At 41.7% G+C, this 26,206-nt stretch overlaps 1 protein-coding gene across 1 annotated transcript in view; it reads right to left on the bottom strand.

Annotated features, from left to right (window-relative positions):
• cox10 (cytochrome c oxidase assembly factor heme A:farnesyltransferase COX10) overlaps window positions 1–22,719 on the bottom strand; it is a 42,613-nt gene extending 19,894 nt beyond the window's left edge. The window contains exons 1-4 of the mRNA XM_030774567.1: window positions 22,653–22,719; window positions 21,979–22,121; window positions 18,677–18,968; window positions 17,001–17,125 (exon numbers count right to left, since the gene is read on the bottom strand). Coding sequence (XP_030630427.1) covers window positions 17,001–17,125; window positions 18,677–18,968; window positions 21,979–22,121; window positions 22,653–22,683 — 591 coding nt within the window. The 5' untranslated portion in view covers window positions 22,684–22,719. The remainder of the gene's footprint in view (window positions 1–17,000; window positions 17,126–18,676; window positions 18,969–21,978; window positions 22,122–22,652) is intronic.
• Window positions 22,720–26,206: the final 3,487 nt, after the last annotated feature.

The following is a 26,206-nucleotide window of genomic DNA, read 5'->3' as shown; positions in this document are numbered from 1 at the left end:
GATTCGATGTTGAGAGCTGGCCAAGTGCAACACTACACAACTTCAATCAGCCCTTGGAGAGCAGATGACAAACACTGAACATAACCTGTGTTTAAAGGTGTGGCTTACACTGGACAACAAAAATGACTCAGCCTCTCACAAAGTGTCACTCGCCCCTGCTTTTAACGAGCAGGTGACATTCGTCAGAAAGAGTTTGCTTTAAAAGGCCAGAAAGTGGGACCCAAGAGTAGACACAGTGAAATGTGTCATTAAGATACAGCAAAGGTAGGCCTGCGACAGCGTTGGGCTGCATACTGAAAGGGGCTGAAGAAATTCCTCAGTCCAACATCCCCTCCATGTCATATGGGCCATTCCCCTATCACAGTTACCTGGGCCATACAAGAGAGACAGTTCAGATACGAAACCACATTTGGAAACTCCACCAAAACAAAATATCTATGAAGAAGTGACATAATACTGCCATGATGAGGAAAGCAGGGTGCTTAAGACAAATTTAAAAAACCCAGAATAACCTGCTAAAGATGATGAGGCTGGATGTCATGAGGTCAACTACAAACACAGAGCCAGGCGTAAACAGATAGTCACATGGCCGTGTGTATACAACAGCTGCATACACAGTCTATGTATCTGCACCACGTGAACAAGACTCTTAGCATAGAACATATAAAACCAAGACCAAGATAAACTAAGAGATGAAATGCCTGAGACAAACCCAGACGACGATTTTAAGGAAAAGCTGGATGATTTCCATTTTTGGTCTAAATAGGACTTTGAAAAAATGCTGAGGAAGAACAGGTGGGGAGAACCTTTGGAGGACTCCTGTAATACTAAGACTGTAGCAAAAGTAACTTGTGTAGAAGGAAACAAATGGACCATGTTTAACTGAACACATCACACTGGCAAGTCAATACCTCACCACACTCATTACAGTAATATCACAGTGGATCAGTGAATAATGTTTGAGTTTTAGTTAAAACTTAAGCTGAATCAAACTTTCAAATTTGGCTATTCAATATATTGAGATGAAAATAATTCCAGTTCAAGCAATTCAGAGTATTATGCTCTAACAGAAACACCATTTTATGACTTAAATTTTAAAAATCTAAAAACTTTCTAAAAACACATTTGGAAACCATCCATGTGAAGCCATGGCCTAAAACAATCAGACGCATAAACTCGCTGTCTTTAACTGCCTTTGTTCTTTATAAGGGCTCTCGTTAAAAAAAAAAAGAGAGAAAAGGCCTGGAGCTTGTGTGGGGCCAGAGAATGGAGACGATCCAGCGGGGTCGGTGAGAACACATAGAGCCGTGTGAACCCCAAACACAACTTTGTAGGCTGGGCCTAAATGCAACTCTGCAGGCTGGGCCTCAGAGAAACCGAATGGCCCCAAGCCCACAGGACATTTCTGGTCCACTCTGACCTCCATTTTGTTTTTCAGTGGCAGTGTCCTTTCCCGCACACACAGCTCTCGTGGGTTAAAATTAGCATTCAGCGTTGCCTAGCGGGCACGCTACTAACAGAGCAGCTTTTGTGAATTAGTTACGCATCTCAGCAGTAAATAGAGTGTTCCTACTGCTGTTGGCTGTTACCTTCACACGGAGACGAAGGGGGGAGAGAACAAACAAAAGGAGCTTCAGTAAACATCTACCTTTACTTGGCTCGTATCAGGGAAGTTTCTTTTCAAAATGGTCAACTTTCAAGAATTAACAGACTTATTTTAAAATGTATAACCGCCCATATATTTTTACTGCTAACACTGAACGACGTGAAAAAAAAAAAAAAAACATGAGCTTCATCACCTGACCATTAGACAAAGGCCTGTAAGCAATGATTTTCCCACAAATGGAAAATGAAGGTGTGAAGGAGCATGTGAATACCAGCTAAGTGAACATGTCTGTATAAGAAGGGCTTCAAGGTCTGGGCTGCGTTGGGGAGGTAATCTTATCACAGTGAGAGGTGCCTGAGCTCTCAAGAAAAACATACATACTTTAGGGGAATTAACTCCTGAGAACTGGCTGAAAAAAATCTGTACGCATTGGAAGTTTCAACTGTTTTTAAAAGCGAGTGATAAAAACTGACATTGCTGCACTCCCAGTTGGCAAGCACAGCTGAAAAGTTAGAATGAAGAGAGGAAGGATTCAGACCAGAGCAATACCTGGAGAAATACACAGATATACAGAAATAAATACAAGGGCAAACAAAAAGGCTACAGCTGGAGAAATCATTTAAAAATACAATGTGGAAAGCTAGATGTCATTCTGTCTTAGCTAAGCCAAATTCACTAAAATCACCTTAGCTAAAGCCTTTGCTATATATTCTAATCTATATGGTTTGTTATTCATTACTATCATGCAATCAAAATGATAAACTGTTTTGTCTACAAATATTGTGGTTAACGTGTATATCCTCAGCTAGGTAAACAAATAAAAGTATTTTGTATGCCAGAAACCCTAAACAAAAAAAAAATATCCGTAAGTGAAAAAGAACCAACGCAGTTACGGTACAGTTCTGTCTCCTGGTCACTGAAATATCTGCTTTATAGACCTGGCAACTGGAAATCACTCTTCACAGTATTCAACACACTGATTCAATACAGTGATCACTGAGAAAGGGAAAGCCTTGCCAGACTAAATGCAGATATCAAAACACAGAGAAAATATAGAGAAAAAGAAAAACAGAAACCAAAAACACTTATATACAGCTTATGTACAACAATGAATTAAATACATATATAAATGGCTTGCATCTATTAATTGTCATTTCCAGTTATATCAGGTTTAATTCTCCATAGGATAAGTCTGTGGTCCCTGGGTTTAATTTTACTGATGCCTCTGTGAGCTCGCTGTGTTTTAGTCACTGGGAGGGATTTAGCAGTCCAGCAGAATACACCCCTGAGAAACACTGGCTGGATGCCTGGGCCTCAGATTGTCATCTCTCAGAGGACCACAGCACTGGAACAATGGCACAACCCTGAAATGATGCGGTGTGAATTTTTCACCATAATTTCTATGTCATTTCTTATCAATGACACACCTTTCTTTCCTCAGACAAATATTAGCCTACAGATTATGCTTCATAAATCTATCCATCATGTACATAGACACTTATATTCTGGAAATACAGATAATAGCAAAACACAGACAGAGTGTGTTGCTTTTTGGAAGGAGTCGTCTGCTAAAAGGCAGCCTATTAATACTGTTAGACATTCATGACCTTTGGCCTATGAGGTGCAGAATGCATTAGTCCTATAGACCAGCCCCTCCTATCAGTGTCAAGAGCCTGTGGTCCATTATCCCGCCGCACTCGGCTATCTAGTACTAAAGGAGTCCAGCGCCAGCTCAAATGAGTCTCTTGAGTGTTTGCTCACTGTATATTAAAGACTTGACTGAGAAGACTGACTGAAGGTGGAAAGCTTCAATATCTGACCTAAAAGCGTTGGTTAACTTGAGAACAGATGGAACCCTATGGAGTCTGCCAATACTAGCAAATACAGAACAGCTTCATTATCAGGTTCATATAATACATTCTCATATATTTAAATTTCACTCTCATTGTGGACAGCATTTTATCCATTTGTCAATAGAAACCAGTGGAAATAGGAAAATGGTAGGGCTGCCCCCTGAAAGTCAACAAGTCGAATCATCTGTCAGAGACCCATCAGTCGACTGAGATTCTTCGAGTCCAGCAGTGTATTTATTTATTTTATGTCAGTCAGTGTGCATTACAGATAGAAGCTTACAAAAATGCACAGGGATGACATTTCAATGAGGAATTATAAATAAGGGGAATCAAATATATTTTTATATTCTACCAGGGCTTGCTGGTGCACTTGCTAAAAAAGTCCATGTGACAACATGCTCTGGTGCTTAACTGATGAGTGAAGCTGAAACCTGAGATGGAGTGGTTGGCAAACTAGGCTAGCTATAACCATGTCTCAGAAGAAGTCTAAAGTTTGACGGCGTTTTGAACTTTTGAAGGACGACCCTGACAAAGTTACATGCAAACTCTGCATGCAAGAATTCACTTATCATTCAACAACATCAAACTCAGCAACCCATTTGAAATGGGTAAGTTGCGCAGCTGGGTGCCAATTCTGCAATTATCTGGGCAGATTTACTATACATATAATGCAGGCAATAAGTCCATTTACAAGGCTAATTTAAAATACATGTTACATATATCTCAGCATTTTTTGCGCATATGTGAACACTCCAAACGAACTCAGACCCCTCTGAAACTAACCAAACTGAGACCCCCTTGGGAGGTGGTCTCAGTTCAGTTCGCTTCAAGTCCACTTTGCGGTTCGCTTAACCTGTGCATTGTGATCACGAAGTGATCCAGGTTCGCTTCGCCTTTTGTCATTGTATTTTAGCCCCTAGGCTTGCCATAGACAGATCACATGCTATTGCATTGGGACACTTGAAAAAAACCAAATAGACGGAACCATGGCAGCTGGTATGGAAGCCCTAAGATGCATTCAGTTTACATTTTAATTTTGATTCCGTTTTCTCAAGATCTCGAGTTGTTTATGTCATTATCACAAATTTTCTTTCTTCACAAACAAAAGGCATGAACCTCAACAAAATTTATATGACAAAGACAGTGCCTTCACTCTGTCACAATTACAATAAAAGAATGGTTCACCATGTGTAGAGGTGTGCTAAGAGTATCCCACATGTCCGCATGCCTTGTTCCTGCTGAGACTTAAGCAGTGAATCAGAAGAATCAGAATCAGAATGTGGCTTATTGCCAAGCGGGTTTACCCCTACACGGAATTTTTCTTGGTGTGTTGGTACACCAAATACAACATACAAATACAAATACTATACAAGTACAACACTAAAGTACAGTGACTAGTAACAGTAGTGCAACACAAACAAAACAAAACAAATGGAAGTGGTCACAGGTGACAGATTCGCCAGATGCTTTCTCCTGACTCATCTTGTTGGTCAGAGACGGGTGAGATCACAGATCTCTGTCACGACCTGCGTATTGGGCAGATAGAGGTCGGCAGCGGTGCCCCCCATTGCTGACGGCTGCTTTTTTAAAAGGCTTACTGTAAACAGGGAGCAGTCATGAAAGCCGGGAGAGACATCCCGCCTGCGAGGGTGCTGTCGCCAGGAGAGAACACCTCTCACAACAGACAACTACGACACACGCCTCCACAGTCTGAGGCTTTGTTCCCCTGACAACATCTGTCTTTTTATAATCTACCTGTACATTGGAGACAACTGAGTGGAATGACATGGCATTGATATTCAAAATGTGGTTTTGGGGAGAAAAACACACAAAAACACACACACGCACACACAAACATGGTTGTCAAGAGCCCAGCCATGATGCAACCAAAGAAAAAACAGATAGTCATGTGACAGAATCCTCTGAACGTCACACAAACACTGCTGGGAATCACAACGTATGGAAACACAGGAGAGCTCTCCCGCAGCAGACCACGGGTCTTCACACAGTGAAAGGTGTATCTAAAATAGAGGGATAGGCACATTTAGAATAGTTTTTACAGTAAATTAGATGAGACGACTCCAGAGTCTGAGAAAGAAACACCTGAGGATAATCCTTTACAGGAGCAGTCTGGTCTTCTCAGTTTACTGTCTTTGGAACCTCCACTGACCCCTACCCTTCCAATTAGGGGTTGACCGATTATCAGCCTGGCCAATTATCGGAGCCAATATTCAGCATTTTCCCAATTATCAGTATCAGTATTTTTTTATCCAATTGCCGATAAAAGAAATTAATTTTAAAAAGTGCTACTTTAGCTCTGATGCAGCTGCCTCTCTCTGTCTGTAGTCGCCACTCTGTCTGTAGTCTGTCTGTGGTCTAGAGCAATGTCCCACCCACAGCACTATCTGATAGGTTATTACTTGTGACATGTAACCAATCAACACCAAAGGCTACTGTGCCACACACGTGCACAGAGGAAGGCATTTGCAGACTGCAGCAGATATTGCCGAAATCGCAATGAACATCTTAATCTTGTACACTGAAGTTGCAGAAACCCCAGTTACACAGAAAATGGCCGCATAATGCACTTTGTTGCAGTGATATACAGTTAACTATAACAAGATAATAGTTTATTTATGTCACTAAAGCTATATCTTTGAGTAACATTGGTGCCACTGCAACTGGAACTTATTTTAGCGACCGTAACATTACTCGCCTGTATGACTTGGTGTTTTTACATGTTATAGGTAGTTGATGGTCATAATAACGTAAATTATTGTTGAGTCTTGTAGAGTTAACTTGAATGCGATAGTGAACGTCAACAAGCTCATTTGTTGATCCATAATTTAGCCAGCTGACTAGCAAAAAAAATGATAGGCTCAAACGTTAATTCTTGCACGTCACTTACCAGGGCCAGTCATACTCTCAGGCCCTGTTTCCACCTTGCATTAAGATCCGATTTTCGTGATCCGATCACAAGTGGACAGCGTACACATGCGTCTGTTTACACCTGGCTTTAGAATCCGTATCCACATACGTCTCGAGTTACCACTTGAGATCGGATCTCACTTCCCCGCTCTATATGCAAATGAACACGTACAACATTTCCACTTGCAGGGACAAAATGCGTTGTTGTTTTTAACCAGTGTGAGGCAGCACCGCATTTTTCTGTGCGTGGTCCACCACAAATTAAAAGAAGAAGAAGAATTGCGCAGAGCACTTAGCAAGCGGGTAAATCGAAACAGTACAGACTGGGTCCTTGGTGTGTTCCAGGCAAGATGTTTGGTGCGTATATAATGTCCCTGTTATTTATCCCTGTTGTATTGCACTGCACTGTGATGTTGCTGTCGTGAGAATGAGTTCGTACTTCCACCTAAGCGTAGGACATCAGTTGGGTGGGCGGTCCTTCAATGTGGTCGAGTACGCATTCACGTTTACACTGCTATAAGAATGTGGTCATATGCGGTCCAGACCACCTCCGAATGTGGTCTGAGTGATCAGATCTCGATGCATCCTCAAAGCGCATTGGATGCGTTTACACCTGTACTTTTGAGCTGTCCACTTGTGATCGGATCACAAGAATCGGATCTTAATGCAAGGTGTAAACAGGGCCTGAGTCTCAACCCATGACTACTAGTTACTGAAGTGTGTCCTGAAGCTGTCTCTGACTCTGTTTCTTGTAGAGAGCTGCAGGATATTGTTAGAGACTTCAGACATAATGGAACTGCATCTAAGGCCTGTGTTAATCCATACATGGACTGCATAGATGGTGTAGAGTTGTCAGAGTCGAACAGTCATTTCTGTTTATTTATTTATTTAAATTTTTAGTTAACTTTATAACAAATGCTGCTGGGAGCTCCCTGTACTTTTTGTTTTAAGATAATGTTGAAAAGTTCTCTTTTAAGTAAACATATGCTTAAAGGCATTTCAATGAAGCTTTAAGTTGGAGTTTGTGTTATTCTAACTTTTGACACCAAGATTTTCATTTTTACTGCAAATGTATATCGGTTCTGAATATCGGTTATCGGTCTCCTTGATCACTGATAATCGGTATCGGCCCTGAAAAAAACCACATCAGTCAACCCCTACCCCCAATCCACTAACTGATCAGCAGCGATTTACTCAGAGAGAACCATCTTGGGCAAAAATATATATGAAACATTGGGCTGATATTGTCCAGGCATGACGCAGGCCAGTTTACCCATACTGATGGAAAAGGAACGCCACCATTGGTAACTGTACATTTTCATACACATTAAGAATATACGTTATATTTTATTCACTCATATGTCTAAAAACAAAATGCTTTTCCTGGAGTGTTGGTAGAAGGAACATGCTTCCCACATCCGTTTTATTTAGGCTATTTATTTATTTATCGTGTACAAACACACACACATACATTAATACATATGTAGTCTCTCTCTCTCTCTCTCTAAATACACACACACACACACACACACACATTAATACATATGTATTATACATAGACAGACAGTTCTGTGCCACCCCTCCCTCTCTCCTGTGAAGACACTGATGCTCATCACTGCAGTACCAAAGACAGTGAGCATATGGTGCCTCAGCTGTTATATTCTCTCATGTACATTTTGACACAGACTGGCACCCTGTGGATAATCCAGGCTTTCCAGTTTTAAGGAAATTAACTATTAAACACATCCCACTCCAGAGCAACACCTAACCTTGCCTCAGGTGCCTGCCTGCAGAGCAGAACCAGATTACTCACAGATTAAAGGCCCATCATTTCATGCCTTGCCCAAACAGGTTAACGTAGATACAGGAGTGAAGCCTCAGCTCTGATGCACGCTGTCAGAGGTCACTTTCCTCCATTGTTTTAGAGAATGAATGGAAAATAATCTCCTACTGTGAGCATTTGTGGATATGAAGCATCGCTCTGGTGTTAATACCTACCTCAGGCATGCTTGTCTGCCTTAATGCAGGCGAATAACACACTCGACTGGTGCTTAGCTATTAAAACAGACACAAACACACACACACAAAAACAAACAAAACAAAACAAAACAAACAAACAAAAAAGAAACAGACACAGACACAACACATTTCCACACTTTTTTTTACATATTTAAAATGGAAATAATAGCACTTTCTCTTGTGATGACAATTTAAGAAATCAGTCAGTGACGCCCCTGACCAAAAGCAAAACTCTTAAACATCTTTTGAGAACACTGTCTCTCCTTTTTTCTTCCTCTTGGGGGCAATGCAAGTTGATTTCCTCATAGAAACAAAAGGAATCAACAAACTATTTTGTTTGTTTCGTTGCTGTACCAGCAAAATGTGAAAACCTACAGGAGATGTTCAAGCTGTTAGGGTCCAGTGGTGACAGAGACAGAATGGACAGAGATGTTGTCATGGCGATGGAATTTCCATATTGTTTGAAAGTGTATCCTGTGTCACTGCATCTCACCACAGAACAGATAAAACTCTGGCACACACCATTCTCCCAGTCTCCGACCAAAGGGGTGAAGTTGTTGGAAGGGGTGGGGGCTCTGGTTACCACTAATGGTCCTTCCAGAGGTGTCCACCATGCGGAATTCCCCGTGGGAGGCATGGGGCGGGTAGTGTATCCTGGGTGTTGATAGGTTAGTCTTTGGGCAGTACAAGTGCCCAGTTGGAGAGAAGGGATCATGAAGCAGCCTGTGAGAGGCATGTTGTAGATTGATGAAGCACCCTTCTACATTGCGTATTAAATTACTATGAACGATGCGTCATGTCTACAAAAGCTCATGAATGTTACTTTAGCCCCTACACCAATGTATTATACCTTACCTCATCACTCTCAGCTGCTCTGCAATAAATATTTCAGTATTTCAGGCATTGTAAGAGAGGCAATCTCCCCATACCATTCTGTTCTGCAGAAACCATCGTCTTACGAGGACAATCCAGTTTGCAAAACAAGACAGAGAGTAATAGTCAATTTTAATGACCGTCACAAAAACATAAACACACATAGCATCTTTATCCTGGATCAGTTCCCCTTGCTACACCATGCATGCAAATATGGATTTTAAAAATGCATGGGCTCTATGGGGAAATGAAGCCCTCTCACTCCTCAGTGACAGCCAAAGATTAAGGGAAAGAGATGCCTGCAGTGACAGAGAGAAAAGCCACTTGGGAAGCTGAAAGAGTCCTTTTCTCATGTCTACAGGAATCTGCCCCCCAAGAGAAAACACTCTCTCTACAGTTTGGTTACAAATAAGGGTGTGCGAGACTGACAGGTAGGTCCTGAGAGAGGTTGATTTTCAGTCTGGCCAGATGAGTTCGATATTCTCTGAAATGGGATTTGGGAGAGAACTGGCATTAAAATTTCATGCCAAATGACATTATAGAGTCTTGATTCTTGTCACGATAGAAAACACAAATTACATTAAAACACAAGCACTCAAAGACAAAAAGGTTAAGCTAAAGCTATATTACTCACTGCAGGCACATTAAACCTCCTGAACCTGGATCCAAACTGGATCTCTGTTTTACCTTGCCATAAATTACTTCAAAGACTAAAATGGTTCTTCTTAAAGTCACGCTCTTAAATTTGCATCAGAATAGTGCTGAACTATTCACCGTATGGGTTTAAGATATCTTATCCCAGCAGGTAATTTCCAGGCCAACTTAAAATCCCATTTCAGCTGGAAAAGCTCCAACATTAACCCTGAATGTTTGTATAAATATGATTAATGGGATGATGAATGTAACTTTAAAACATTGCTTATGTTCTACTCTGAAGTAGAAAAGATCTAGAAAGAAAAAAAACAAAAAACAAAAACAACTCCAGTGGCCTACAGAAGGTCAAACACCTTTAGATCCAGAAGAGAAAAAAAAGAATCTTAACATATGGAGCATGCTAAGAGTGGGAGACATTAGGAGCTCCTTAACAAGGCCCTGTTGTATCCTCCCGTGCATTAGCACATATGTGCAAGTTATTCTCAACACTGTATAAAGGACGGGGATATAAGACCATCCAGCCTCCAATTCACTATCACAAAATCATCCAACAAACATGAATAACTCTGAATAACAGAGTAAATAACTATGCTTGTTTGAACCACATTCAGTGAACAGGGCATAAACAGATGGCAGGTCTTGGTGATGCCAATGTGCCTGTTCACAGCTCACTCAACACTTGTTTGTTTAAGGTTTCTGAAAGCTTTTAGAACATTTGTCAGGCTCTTAAAAAGAAAGCCCACTGCTGACTGCTCAGATGTGTCAAGCCAGAGGCCAAGGCTAGGAGGGTAAATAATGCATGCTTCCAAAGGAGAGAGAGAGAGAGAGAGAAGCAGGCAGGCACAAAGGGCTGGCATTAGGGCATTAGAGATCCCTTGGTTCAACCTGTGTGTGTCATCCTCAGACATCCCACCATGACAGACAGCCTGACACAAAAGACGGTGGTGTCTGACAGTAACTACAGGGGGAGATGACACAGAACATGAGATGATGTGTGATGTGGGGATGTCACGGGCATGAGGAGACAGGAAGAGGGCTAAGAATGGGGCTTGAGAAGACAGGCACAGGTGGCCAGACTTCACAGTGGCTCAGTGGTTAGCACTGTTGCATCACAGCAAAAAGGTCCTGGGTTCGAATCCCGGTCGTCCCAGGCCCCAACCGTCCCAGGTCTTTTCTCCGTGGAGTTTGCATGGGGTTACCCGGGTGCTCCGGTTCCCTCCCACCATCAATGACATGTATGTTAAGGTTAATATTCCTGTCAGTGCCCTTGACCGAAGCACTGGCAAAAGAACTGGAGTTAGGCCCCAGGTGCTGTCAACTGCTCCTAGTGTATATATAGGATGGGTCAGATGCAGAGAACGAATAAATTACTTCCTCTTCTTCTTCCTCACTGGGGCATAAAGAGACAGGTAGAGGGCTAAGAATGGGGCATGAAGAGACAGGCAGAGGGGTTAGAATGGGGCTGGTGCCCTGCTTGGCTATAACTCAGATCACACTATCGACTTTTGCCGTGTCCCTTCACCAGACGTTTCAGACACAGCTTGAAACAGTCTTCGGGCACAATTATCCAATTAGGCAGGAATTGGGGAGAAAGTGTCGACTGGGCAGTGGAACACCCACCAAGCCGCTGTCATGACAGGACCATTCATGGGAGCAGCCTAATATCAGTGGCACCATGACCCTGTCACTCCTGCTGTCTGGGGTTATCCTTTTAACACAGGCCCAAAAAAACTCTATATCCACACCAAATGACCTGTTTCCACACCAAACCACCTGTACCTATACTCACACCAAACCACCTGTACCTATACTCACACCAAACGACCCGTATCTATACTCACACCAAACGACCCGTATCTATATCCACACCAAACCACCTGTACCTATACTCACACCAAACGACCCGTATCTATATCCACACCAAACCACCTGTACCTATACTCACACCAAACGACCCGTATCTATATCCACACCAAACCACCTGTACCTATACTCACACCAAACCACCTGTATCTATATCCACACCAAACCACCTGTACCTATACTCACACCAAACCACCTGTATCTATATCCACACCAAACCACCTGTATCTATATCCACACCAAACCACCTGTACCTATACTCACACCAAGCCACCTGTATCTATATCCACACCAAACCACCTGTATCTATATCCACACCAAACCACCTGTACCTATACTCACACCAAGCCACCTGTATCTATATCCACACCAAACCACCTGTATCTATATCCACACCAAACCACCTGTACCTATACTCACACCAAACCACCTGTATCTATATCCACACCAAACCACCTGTATCTATATCCACACCAAACCACCTGTACCTATACTCACACCAAACGACCCGTATCTATATCCACACCAAACGACCTGTATCTATATCCACACCAAACCGCCTGTATCTATATCCACAGCAGTTTTCCACAGTATTTCCACAGGAGAGGAACCCAGAGTCATGTGTGCTGTATACCCAGTTCAGTTCTTCAGCCGAGTCTCCAGTGGTCACACAGACAATGTGAACATTTAAGTGGCCTGCCACTGTCAGGGGGCTGGATTCTTACACCATCCCCAGACAGTTTCTAAATGAAGAAAAACAACAGTGAAAAAAAGAGGGAAACCACCTCATTTCCTTGTGTTTACAGCGCTCTACCTAAGGGCACAGAGTCAGCCTCAATTCTGACAGCACTGCTGCTGTCTTGGCTTCACCTTCCCACACTGGAGTTTAGCAGTCAAGGTAATCCAATAACAGAAGAGCGAAGGAAAAACAGGAATGTGGCCTCTCTCTCTCTCTCTCTAACACACACAGAAACACACACACACACACACACACACACATCTCTGACGCTTGATGTGGCTTAAACAGGAAGCAATTGTTTGAATGATCCACCTTTGATTTGCTGTTTGTCGTGGGTTTGCTCAAGAGCATCTCCTTTGATCTCACTCAACCAAATGGAGGTTACAGCAGTAAAGAAAAGCCTTCCAAAAAAAAAAAAAGGGGGGGGGGGGGTGTTGGCAACACATCTGAAGTTCTCACTCCTCTTCTTGCCCCCCCCCCCCCCCCCCCCCCCCAACTTGTATTATGAAAACCACAAACGACAAGTAAAGCTCAGCACTCCTCTATACCCAGGTAAGGGTGTGTCTTCTTTAAAAAGCTGGAAAGTTCACAAACAATCTTGACAGGTTCAAAGTTGAAGCAGAGAAGTTCAGAGAGTTGCCATGGCGACCGCATGGCAGGTGATTGTATCACTCAGTGCCTGGTGTGTCTTTGCGTGTGTAATTACAGTACACTACAATGACATTCCTCATCAGATAACAGCACAAACAAAACACAGGGCCTGTACAGACAGCAGAGTAAGCATGGCCGTCAGCCCCTTATTACCACTCTTTTCATCTTTCCCAAAACAACACTGGCCTTTTCATTACACTCCTAAAACACATTAACACTTCACCAGTGTCCATTTAGATTTTGACTTAGTTTTCAGAAAAACAATTCTTGATTAACATAATTGAACCACGATACAATGAATTCTGCCAGGATCGGTTCCCTTTACCCCTGCCAACTATGACCTTCTGAGATTTGGAAGCAATCAAATATCTGAGTGTGTGGACACACATGCGCACACACACACACACACACACACACACACACACACACCACATATATAACACACACACAGCTCAGTAACCAGAGGAGGACTTTTGAGAGTTGAGGAGTAGACAGCGTCTCCTTCTGCTCTGTCACGTGTGGAATGAGGAACTGGTGCAGATGCCAACCTCTGGCCACAAGAAAGTCAACCCTCCCAGGATTACAACGTGAACCCAGCGTTTTCAAATTTACGCACCTCAAAGAGAGTTTTTGAAAAGTATTGTTTTCAGTGGCAGAAAGCGCTGTTTTAGTGTGGATGGAAGGGCTAAACGGAGAAATAATTATGCGTTTTCAAATTTGCCCGGGTTAGTGTGGACAGGGCAAGCACAGCCACAAGCATCATGTGAAAGAACGGGACGAGTTGAACCAAACAAAAAAGGGGACGATTCCAAGAAGCAGATAACTTTGTCAGGTGCATTGCAAAGACGCGAGAAACTTCTCAGTGATAGTGTGAAAGCAACAAAAATAACAGAAAAGGTTCTCGAATTCAGTTGCTGGTGCATGATTATTTATTACTTTAATAGTGAATAACACTATACATATATATATATATATATATATATATATATATATATATATATATACACATACATATATATATACACACACACACACATACACACACAAACACACACACACACACATATATATAGTGTTATTCATTATTAAAATAATAAATAATCATGCACCAGCAACTGAATTCAGTCCAGTGCCTACAAATCTGACACACACACACATAAGGTCAAAACTGAGCAAACCACAACCATTTAGTACGGAGAGACGGTAACTGTATCATTTAATAACAAGCTGGTATGCTACGCAGTTAAACTGTCATGTGTCTGTTTTATGCTTTTTGGGGCTCAGAATCTGCTTCATTCTGTCTTCTCTTTTCTCTGTTTACACTCCACACTTCATTCTGTCTTCTCTTTTCTCTTTTTACACTCCACACTCTTCATTCTGTCTTCTCTTTTCTCTGTTTACACTCTACACTCTTCATTCTGTCTTCTCTTTTCTCTGTTTACACTCTACACTCTTCATTCTGTCTTCTCTTTTCTCTGTTTACACTCTACACTCTTCATTCTGTCTTCTCTTTTCTCTGTTTACACTCCACACTCTTCATTCTGTCTTCTCTTTTCTCTGTTTACACTCTACACTCTTCATTCTGTCTTCTCTTTTCTCTTTTTACACTCTACACTCTTCATTCTGTCTTCTCTTTTCTCTGTTTACACTCTCCCATCCGCTGGTCATCGATGCACATGCATTGCTGCTGTTCCTGCTCAATTAAGACCTCAAAGAGGATCAAACATCAAACAAATACATTAACAAGAGGATCATCTGTCATCCTCAACTTTCAGTCTTCTCATCATCTTTTGAATCAGATCAGTGCCTCCCCCAGACACAACATGCACAGCTGAACAATACCAAAGAAAGAGAGAGAGACAGAGAGGGAGGGAGAGGGAGAGAGATAAGTTTTTGGCCGTTGAAGAACAGTCAATGGTCGTATGAGGCCCAGTTGTTCCAGTTTCAACTACACTGCTATTCCCAGACACTTAAACATAACTCACAAAAACAGCTCTTATACGTAATCAGGGATGAATAAATTATTTCCAGTTTTTTCCTTGCAACATACGAAGTGATGCGTGTTCTTGTTTCTCTGTGCCTAACAACGCATGGCATTGGTGATCATTTAACATGGCTCTCTGTTTGCCAGTTGGCTTCACCGTGTCCTAGCGCATTTGCCTGGCCTGTGAGCTCAGACCTGCAGAGACAGCACAGTGCTGGGTACTGGTCTGAATCAGCATCCATGTCACAGTGCAGAGTCACAGCTGGACACACATGACCAAGGCATCAGATCAGAGCTTGTCTTTTAAGGAAGGACATGTTCCACCTCAGCTGCTGGGCACCTGTCTTCACTCTTTCAGCACAGAGAGAGCCATTAAAAAACTGTTTCAACTCTCTGTTGTTTTTCTCAGAGATCCAGAGGATTGCTGTCATAGCTGAGTGGGGTACATACTTAGGTGTGTTACTGCATGAACTTGCGTAAAAAAAAATCCCAGAATGACTGACGTTACACATGTGCAACCCGTAAGGAAAATATTTGCTTGTTACCATCTGAAGGATGGATGTCATCCAAACAACCAGCATGAAAGTCTGCCGACGCATGGAAGAGGCTAAGGCATTGAAGCCAGTGAGAGGTTAATTGACAGTTAGGCTGGCTGTGCTGAAAAGGCACTTGGGCTGGGGGGCAATGGACCAGGCTGATGACATGAGGCTGTCACAGGAGGTACTGCCCCAAGGCCCTGAGGCCTGAACCCAACAGGCTTAATCACTACCTTTCCCAAATTACAGACCTCAGCCCAGTCTTAATGGAGCTCAAACTAAGGCAGGGAGGGCCACCGACCATTACCATAATACTCTTAAGTCACAGACGACATTCCTACACGGAACGACAGAGCTCAGCACGTAGGACAGCCCTGTTTTAACCCCAGCACTCCACAACTCCCTCACCTCCTGCTTCTATTTTTAGCTGGGCAGGAGCAGTCAGTCAAAAACAAACAAACAAAAAAAAAAAACTACTCTTGTGTTTGGAGAGCTACATAGCAGGAGAGGAAAGGGCTGAACAACTAATAAGGAGCAGACCTGGCTCCATTAAGGGTTTATCCTTCTGTTTTGTTTTGTTTTTTTTCCCCCTGTATAAGACCTGTGAGGTACCTTATACAAGACCTGGTCAAATGTTTGCATTCATGTAGTGCAAAAAAACAAACAAACAAACAAACACACAAAAAACACTAAAACTTTGAAGTTGCGTCAATGCTAAAAATAAGATGTCATCCATTTCACAGAAAAAAAAATTCCAAAACAACACAGACACTGACACACTGCCAACACGCTATTACTGTGGTTATGGTGCTTTTTAGCATGGTGGTTAACCATCAGGGAGATGTCGAGAACTGTGTTTTTCTAAAGTTTCCACAGCCATTTTTCTCTCTGTAATTGCCCTCAAATGACTCTGTCAAACAATGCCGATATGGAAAAACAAAGGTCTCGAAATTCTAATCTAGCCCTGCCACAACTATTGACTCCTGAGATTCCGACACTTCCTTAATGGTGTCACTGGGTTGTGTATGGTGTCAGCAATCAGGTTCTCGTAAGTGTAGCAAACCACTTACAAAACCCTGAGGCTTGGGTTCATGGACTAAACTAAGCAAGGCTGGGGACTGAAAAGGTATAAACCATCAAAAACTCTCTTTGTCCAAGAATAGGCCTCGTGTCAGACAGGAAAATCATTTCCATAACAACATAAATAGCATTTAGTATAACAAAAATCAACAGACAGGCTGAATTATTGCATTGCCTCAGATGAAAGAATATTGTATAATATTTAATGACTCACCTGGTTGATGGAGTTTGCTGTACATGAGGCAAGACCTGTTCCAATAGAGGCCAACAAGAAGCACACAGGGTCAAAGGGCACTGGAGCCATTGCGTATCCAGCCGCTGCTGTGGTAACCACCAGTGCTGTGGTCAGTAAAAAAACAATTAATAAAAAAAAACACCTTATAGAAACCTATGCTGAGTGATAAAGAACTGGGCCAACCCTACCTATCAGCAAAAAGATCATAGATACACTGACTGGCCTACAGCTTTTTTTCTACATCCCTCTAGTCCTTTTATCCATTTTGTACATAACTTATGCAATACATTTTTTGGCCAGTAGAATATATTGAATATGCTTTTAAATAGAACACACTGCTGTCTGTATGATTGTGTTGCTTTTATTACTACATGGAAGAAAAGACTATTCATAAGCACAGACTTTTAAATTCACAGTCAAAATAACACAGTTTTTAAAGACGGCTGATGGTGTCACAGCAACACAAACATTTTAGGTGAGAAATATATGTAATGGTAATAGAAAGAAAAGAATTTCATATTTGGGATGGTGAGTTTTCACTTCGAGGTGGCTGACAGTGTTTCGGGCAGCCGTTAATATTCCAGAATTCCAGCCATATAGTATAAATGTATGTCCCTTTGCATTCAAAGGCCGTCAAATTAAATAAGCTGAAAACAGGCTAAATGAAGCAATTAGGTCTAAAATAAAAAACACTGAAAATAATATATACGTGCACCACCACTTGGTTTTTTAAAAAACTGGCCGAGGGATGTCTGCTTTGACTTTTCGGAGTCGTGCTAATATGTGGAGCCGAGTGAGCAAAAACACAGGGCTGTTGCTATGGAGTGTGCATAGCGCACTATAGGCTTTTGATCTCGCACAGCACTTAGTCACATGACCAAACACTTGGTGAATCTCTCAGTGTCATAACAGCGGAGGGAAAACCAAACTTGCATAATGTAAGTTTATATTTAAGTTGTCTTAACAACATATTTATAGATCACACAATATTAGTCTATTTAATATGCTATGAATGAATTTATTTATTTGGTATCTTTCCCACCAGACATTTTGGCTGTTGGTATTTTTATCTGCCGGACAACTACACGCGATGCCGGCTAACGTAAACCCTGGTTTCAGGACAATCCTGGGATGGTTCTGAATGAAGTTAGTGTTGCGCTGAGCATGATGGGAAGGTTTTCTACATATAACTGACCCAGACACTACACCTCTGCTTGCTCTATACTCTACCCATCATTCACTCCACTGTTTCTTTTATTCAGGTAGTTAGTAGTCATCATAACACCAGACACAGGAAACTTACAAAATCTCCATAACACTATCATTTTTAAATGGAATTTAAATTGGAATTTTCTCCATAAAGCTTACCACAGGTAAGTCATTTTGTACATCAAAGCAGAGTCGATCAAGAGAAAAAACCTGAATGATATACCATTTCTGCTCCAACCACACTGAATTAGTCTACTTCTCATCACTGCCAACATACTGAAATTAGCTATGTCTAATCTATAACTGTCTCCAGTCACTCCATAACGTACCCGTTGGGTTTGATTTTGTTGATTGTGTTTCTTTTATAAAGGTCTGTGTTTATTCTATACTTTGAATTTGTTGGCTGTGTTTCATTTACAGTGGTCTATATTCGCTCCATAATGTACCTGTGAGTTTGATTTTGGAGAGACGGGCATAGATCCCAGGCAGATCTCCATAATCCACGCGGAGCTCCTTCCACTGCCGCGCCTCCATGCGGGCCTCCCTGGCAGCCTCAGGCTCGTTCTGAAGGTCTGCTGCCCCGCCTGCTGGGATCAGGGCACTGGGCACAGGTTTGATGGCTGGGATCTGGTGGACCTGCTGGACCTCAGAGTCATCTCGATCCTCAAGCATGGAGGTGACACGCTCCTGCTTCGGTCTCGCCCTCTGCAGAAGCTCACCACCATGTTTCATCACATACTGCAGGAGAAACCCACACCATTAAACAGCTGTAATCATAAGTCAATAATAACACCATTACACATCAGTAATCATAAGTCAATAATAACACCACGACACAGCTGTAATCACATGCCAATAATAACAGCATTACACATCAGTAATCACATGTCAACAATAACACCATAACATGTCAGTAATCACATGTCAATAATAACAGCATTACACATTAGTAATCACAAGTCAATAATAACACCATTACACAGCTGTAATCGCATGCCAATAATAACACCATTACACATCAGTAATCGCATGTCAATAATAACACCATAACACGTCAGTAATCACATGTCAGTAATAACACCATTACACGTAAGTACTCACACGCCAATAGTAACACCATTACACATCAGTAGTAACACATCAGTAATAACAACATTACACGTCAGTAATCACACACCAATAATACCACCATTATACAAGAGTAATCACGCATCAATATTAACACCATTACACATGATTGATCCCATGTCAATATTAACACCGTATCACAGGAGCAATCACATGACAACATTAACACAATTACACAGGACTAATCAGACATCAGTGTTAAAACCATTACACAGGACTAATCCCATGTCAACATTAACACCATTACAGAGCAATCACATGTCAATACTAACACCATTTCACAGGAGTAATCACACATTAATATTAAAACCATTTCACAGGAGTAATCACACATTAATATTAAAACCATTACACAGGAGTAATCAAATATCAATATTAACATCAATACACAGGGCTAATCCCATGTCACTATTAACAGAGGCATTTTCCCCTTTACTACCATACCTGCACAGAGTAACAGAATGTAAAGGGGGCCATGGTTGGAGCTTTAATTTGTTTTTGATCAGCGCTCGTTCGGTCTTTGAGTGGGGTAACCAGGGGTAACGTAGCACGCGAGACAAAGTATCGGAGAACGGAAGAGTGAGAAAAAAACTAAAGGTGAAGACTAAGCAGAAGAGATCAATCAAAAATAAGAACAGTTAAGATTAGGTTTAGGGATTCATTCTTAATATCTGAATAGTCAAAGTGAAATCGCCTTCTGTTCTCTTGTCTGCCGTTTGTCCATGCGTATTTCCTGTGTTGGTTGAGTTTCGTGGACTGCTGGCTACCGCTGTTACTTGGTTAGCTACCTGGGCTACAGAACGTTACCTCAAGTAGGCTAATTGTAGCGAAACCGGTGTCATAAGCCCCTTTTACACATGCCCTGCAACCCTAAAATAATCCAGATTCTAACCGGAGGGGCTGTATGTGTGAACAAAAATGTCTGAATCAGTCGACTCGGATTCTGAACGGACTTTATTCTACCAGCCCCCGAGTACAAACTCCGTTCATTTGGGTCCATGTGTGAATAGAGCGGTTTATATTCCTGAGTATGCACATTGAGCAAGGGGGCTTGTTGATGCCATTTCTAACATGTGACTGGCGTGAAACCAGAAGAATACAAACATCCCAGGGTGAAGAAGAAGGGTCATTTACATGAGGACGCCAACGAAAATGCCTTAATGGAGAGACGACGAGATTCGGGAACTTCTGTTGGTAAAGGCCGACAGCGAAATTGTCAGACAAAATTCGGTAGCCTCGTCTGCTTTTTTCAATTTGTTGTAAACAAAACACTGCGATTTTCGCAGAGTACTTTTTACGTCATGTCCTGCCTCCTGCACGCTCTACCCAGGCACCACCCCCTGCCTAAAGCAAACGGAGTATTTCGAGTATGTATGAAAGCGTCTGACTCTGACTATCTGCTGCTGTGTGCTGCATGTGTGAAAGGGCAACTTCGGACATAATGCGAACCTGATTCTGCGGTTATAGTCCGTAGCGCATATGTGAAAACGGCTATACAGAATTTGGTGACAGAAGCCGAGGAAGAAGCGACGGGGGCTTATGTCGGCAGTGGTTAAAGTGAATTTGCACCATGTTTGCCTGTCCCGAGCGAGGGACTGAGCGGCCGACTGAAACATCATTTGAAGGAGCGGTCGGAGTCCATCCTGTGACAACCAAAGACGACGGCACTTTTGTTGTTGTTCTCTTGCCCTTCCATCCACAGACATCTACCAGTGATTCCTCTCTACTAGTCATAGAGACTCTCGAGGTACTGGGTTCCAATTTTTGTTTTTTTGTTTTTTTTTAATTTACTACACACCTGCCTGTCCTTGGATATTCTGTGGACCACAGACTGATACATACTAGACAGACTCACTTACGAGAAGTATAATTTATTGTGACAGTCAATTGTATCCTGTAATTACTACCGCTGATTAGACGATGTTATACTTTGTTTTACTGTATTAGTTGTTTGAAAGAGTGAATGAGAGAGTGAGTGGGCATTAGGCTGTTTCTGTTTATTGTTGTAAATGTAAATGTATTTCCGTGCTTTATCTAAGTAATGCCATTTTAATATTCAGTGTGGCTTCACTATTGAAGCAATGATATTTAATATTATTTATTGATTTAGTTACTTATTTATTTAGCTGCTATTTAACAATTTTAATAGATATTCTTGAATTTTCACCGACAGGCCTTTTGGTTTTGGGTTAGTGTCCTATCTGGGAAGTGAGTGATATCTCTCCATGACACATACAGAGACACAGTATTAGTGGTGCTTTTATCTGCCCACACACACACACTCAGACACTTTTGATACCGGAACAACACTCCCGCTACAAGAGGCAGTGGCGTACTACTGCTGTGCTTTGTAAGTGATGTGATTCTCAGACTTAGCCTACTTCAACAAGACGGACTGACCTCGAACAAGTGCCTTTCCTAAAACTTAAGTGCACGACAACAGTGCACTAAACCACTCAGCACTGGTCCTTCAATAACATCAATATAACTCAATACCCAACTTGGAATTACACGTTAACTAAGTGTTCCCTCTTAGTTATCCCTCAGCCCGTTCAAACTCATATTCATAAATCCAGTCAGACCTGGCATTGTATGAACACAGGCAGAGTGAGAGACTTACCTGCCGTCTAAGGAAGCACAGGTGTTGGAACGTAATCCATTCTGCTGGGTTGCTGCGGCAGAGCTGAATGAGGCTACGTGAACTCGGGTGACCTTTGGATAAGTTCGCTGTGAGCTTCTGACTCAAACTCACCCCAATCAGACCTAAATCAACCATTATGGAAAATCAGTTGATATAGTGCTGTGATTTAAAATGGAATTTATCGTTTTTATGCTGTGCATACATGGCAAGACACCACCATGCCATTAAGAATGCCCTAGGGCACATAAAATACACTGTCAGACGAAGGAGGGGTAGACCAGTACTTAAACACCTCAACAGTATAGCCTAAAAGTATTTCAGTTCACTAATTTACAGCCAGGTGGGCTATCAAACCAAGCTGCAACATCTTAGCTACACAGTTGTTGTACTAGAGCACATTCACGACACGTTTGTTCAAGTCAGAAAATAAACATACCAAGCCCTGAAACAGTTAAACAATGATTTTTTCGAGGGAGAGATCATATCCGTGGAGGATAGTTATGCCAGCCGGCAAAGTTGTATGCTAGCAACTACAAGTGGTGTTAACTTTGCAAGCTTCTTCGCTAATTGTCAAACGGCTTGTTTATTTTATCATTTAAAGTGAAAAGCAAGGTAAGCGTCTGTAATTAAAAGAGGTCCGCATTCTCATTTACCTGTCAGCCTGTTACATGGTGTTTTAAACATGATCTTCAAGAGTATAACCGGCTCCTGTAACGTCCTCTTCACATGCAGCAAGCCGCCATTTTGACCTCGCTTTCGTAAGGCAAGTGTTTCCGGTCATGCTTCCCATTGCGTAGTCCCGGCTGGATCATTGTACAGGCATTCTCTTCTGTAAAAACACACGTCACCTTGTATAAATTATACTACATTATACTATTCATCGTGGGATAGAAATCAGAAGAAGCTAGTCAAAGGCCGTATGCGTTTGTATGTTTTCCTAAGAGACGGTTTAATTTAACTTAATTATCTGCACTAAAAATAATTATTAAAGGCTCGCCTTTCGATTTGGAAGGCAGTCAACTGCTACTTGCAGCTGCCTTTAAATAACCACCTCATGTGCTTCCGCGTCGTTCTGACTATGTGCGTGCATAACGAGCACACGGCTGTACCTTTCGTTATGTACTGTTACCTAAGGTTTATGAAACACTTGGAATGGAACGCTCTCATTGAATAAGTTACACAAAGTTCCGTGTACTCCATAAAGTAGATGGATTTACCAAGGACAAGCTTCCAGCACAATTACGTCTGGGCAGGCAGCAGTAAAACAGACCTGCTGGACATGAAGGGGTTATGTCTGCGTGTAGGCACTGTCTCCAGATCAGTGGGCTGCCATGTGTGCTCTGTAGTCATAGTATAACTGACAGTAGGACTTTATTAACATACAGTGTGTCCTCATTGCAGGGCCGAAGTTTTTTTGTTTATTTGTTTTTTTTAACGTTTACAAATCTCTCATGTGTTTCTACACAAACCTACCAGGTAACATGAATAAAAATCAAGATTTTTCTTGCTTTTTTTTCTCTCTCTCTCTCTCTTCTCTGTTGTTGCCACTGCCCAAATAGAGTTACATTACGTTGTACTACTGAACCTGTATCTGGAAAAACTGGGCCACCAGACAATTTCTGTTGCTTGCCAATAAATCTGAGTCGTGGATGGGATTCGTTTAGCTTTAAATTGCCTTCTAATTCAAGGGCTGGCCTTTTGCCTTTTGCCTTGCTGCCCTTGCATGTCCTCTGTGCAGCCCCACCGCCTGGAATGTTATTTATGTTTATGATCATCCTGATGGCTGGGACCATGAGTGGCTCTTGTCTGATTAATTTTCCTTGTTCCTGCTGTGACTTTGCTGTCCGTGCAGAATTTTACCCATGAGCACTGTGTGCGTGCACTGAAAAACCAGACCCAAAGACATAATAGCTGCATTTGGAGAGGCAATATAGAATTCAAGTAAGAGAGTGCCAGAAGAAACCAGCTTAAAAGTCTTTGAAATACACCTCAAGGAACAAAACGTTATAATTAGTTTGAATGCAGGCAGCCTGAAACACACAGCAAAACCATGTACTTTTCACAAAGGGTGGTTGGAATATCAGACAGATTTAAATAAGTCCAAATGAGGTTACTCAATCAAAACCGATACCTACTTTAGCAAACATGGAAAATAGCTCTTAAAATTTGCCTTTTATTGAAAAAAATAGAGGTATTAGTAATCCCTGAACTTTGGTAAATAAAAACACAAACTTTCATAAGATGTCTTACACAGATTACAGGGAGTGACTAGGTATACTTTCATGCTGAGTCAGTCTGGAGACAATCTTATGTGATTTGGGAAAATGTTGGTGGTGCAGTGGGTAGTGCTGTCGGCTCACAGCCAGAAGGTCACAGGTTCAATTCATGGCCAGGAGGCCAGGGTCCTTTCTGTGTGGAGTTTGCATATTCTCCCTGTGTTTCCTTTCTGGTTTCCTCCTGCAGTCCAAAAACATGCAGGTCAGGCGAACTACAGATACTAAATTCCCCCTAGGTGTGAATGTGTGTGTCTGCCCTGCGATAGACTGTTTCCCCACCTCTTGCCCAATGACTTTGCTCCAGCAAACCCCACGACCCTAATTAGGATAAGCAACTTAGATAATGAGGGAGAACATCTGTGGAGCTCATGCTGCAATGTTCTCAGACAGAGGAAGAGAAAGAGAGAGAAGTGAATAATTAGGTCGATATCAGAATGACTGAGTTCGTGAAAAGTCATGTTCTGACAATGACACATAAAAATCTAAAAATAATTTAAAATAATGGTTTCAATTATTGAAATGTATGTCTTGTGATCTTTTATTGTCCTTTGGATGGAACAAACAAAACAAACATCTGTTCCAGTACTTCATGTTTTTGACACTGAGTAGATGAATTTCTCTCTATGGAGGTCAGTTTGTATACCTCTTTTGTGCATATGTGAAATATGGCTCCCGTTCTCTGGTTTTGATAGTAACTCCTGTGCAGAAATGCTCAGGTCCTTCTGTCAGCGAATACCATACATGCAGGTTTGCAGCTTTGTGCTGCTGGATGGTTTGGTCTGATAAAACAGGCAGACCACTTCAAGTCAAGCAACCCATTTCCCTGATTCATCTCATTCATTGTAACCTCCTCCTTTCCTGGCAGATTACACAGTCTAATCTAGGCTCTCCATCAAGATTGAGGCCAGATGAATGTCAACAATACATAGTGAATCAAAATAGTTTCAGCTCAGAGGGCAGGTCCTACCGCAATGCTGCACTATTACAGTGTTTCAGCCAAGATTAGATTTTGACTTTGACCAAGGCAGTCTTTTGTAATGAGTTTTGATTTGTGTGACAAAGAGATTTTATTATGTTGTTACTCTGAGGGCTTTTTTGTTATAGTTGTTCCTTATTCATGGTCCAATCAAAGGGAAATCAGCAGGGCTTGAAATCTCATGGGTTGGTCTTACTTATGCCTGTGTGCAGAATATAACTGCAGAATTATTCTGTTTGAGATGTGTGTGAACTGTGTATGCCTGTGTATGTGTGTGTGTGTGTGTGTTTGTGCATGCCTCTATATTTGTATATGTATATGTGTGAAGCAGGGTTTCCATTAGCTGATAATTACCGTTTTTTGCCAGGTAAAATTTATAAAAAACAAAACAAACGATAAAAAAAAACAACAAAAAAAAAACAATAAATTAAAAACTTGCTGGTCAAAATGTACAGGTTACAGATGTTTCGTAATAGCCTACATTTTAGCGACTAATGTTGAGGTGTTGCTCAATCGTTACTGTTCATTTTGCTTAATCGTTACTGTTCATTAAATAGTCAAACTGATCTGGAGTTGTTGTCATTCTTTCGTCAGCCTAGGTGTACATTATATTTGTGTTTGTAACATCTATCTTTTGAGACATGACCGGTAACTTTCAAATTTGTCCAGTAAAATTCATTCTTTCCAGACACTGGACTGGCAAAAAAAAATTCTAGCAGAAACCCTAGTGTGAAGTGTATGTGGATATGTGATGGTGGGTTTGAAATTCACTTAAAGTGTGGAATTGTGGATGTTTTTGCAGGATACATGTGCATGTGAGTATGTGTGTTTCTGTATGTATGTAAGTGCATGTGTGCAATGCAGTGCATTTGTGTGTGTGTGTGTGTGTGCGTGCATGCATGGTGAGGTGTTTAAGTGTGTAGTGCAGGTGTGTGACAGCAGAAATGGAGAACCT

The sequence above is a fragment of the Chanos chanos genome, chromosome 5 (assembly GCF_902362185.1).
Source record: "Chanos chanos chromosome 5, fChaCha1.1, whole genome shotgun sequence".
NCBI lineage: Eukaryota > Metazoa > Chordata > Actinopteri > Gonorynchiformes > Chanidae > Chanos > Chanos chanos.
This window is presented reverse-complemented; position numbering and strand designations above follow the sequence as displayed.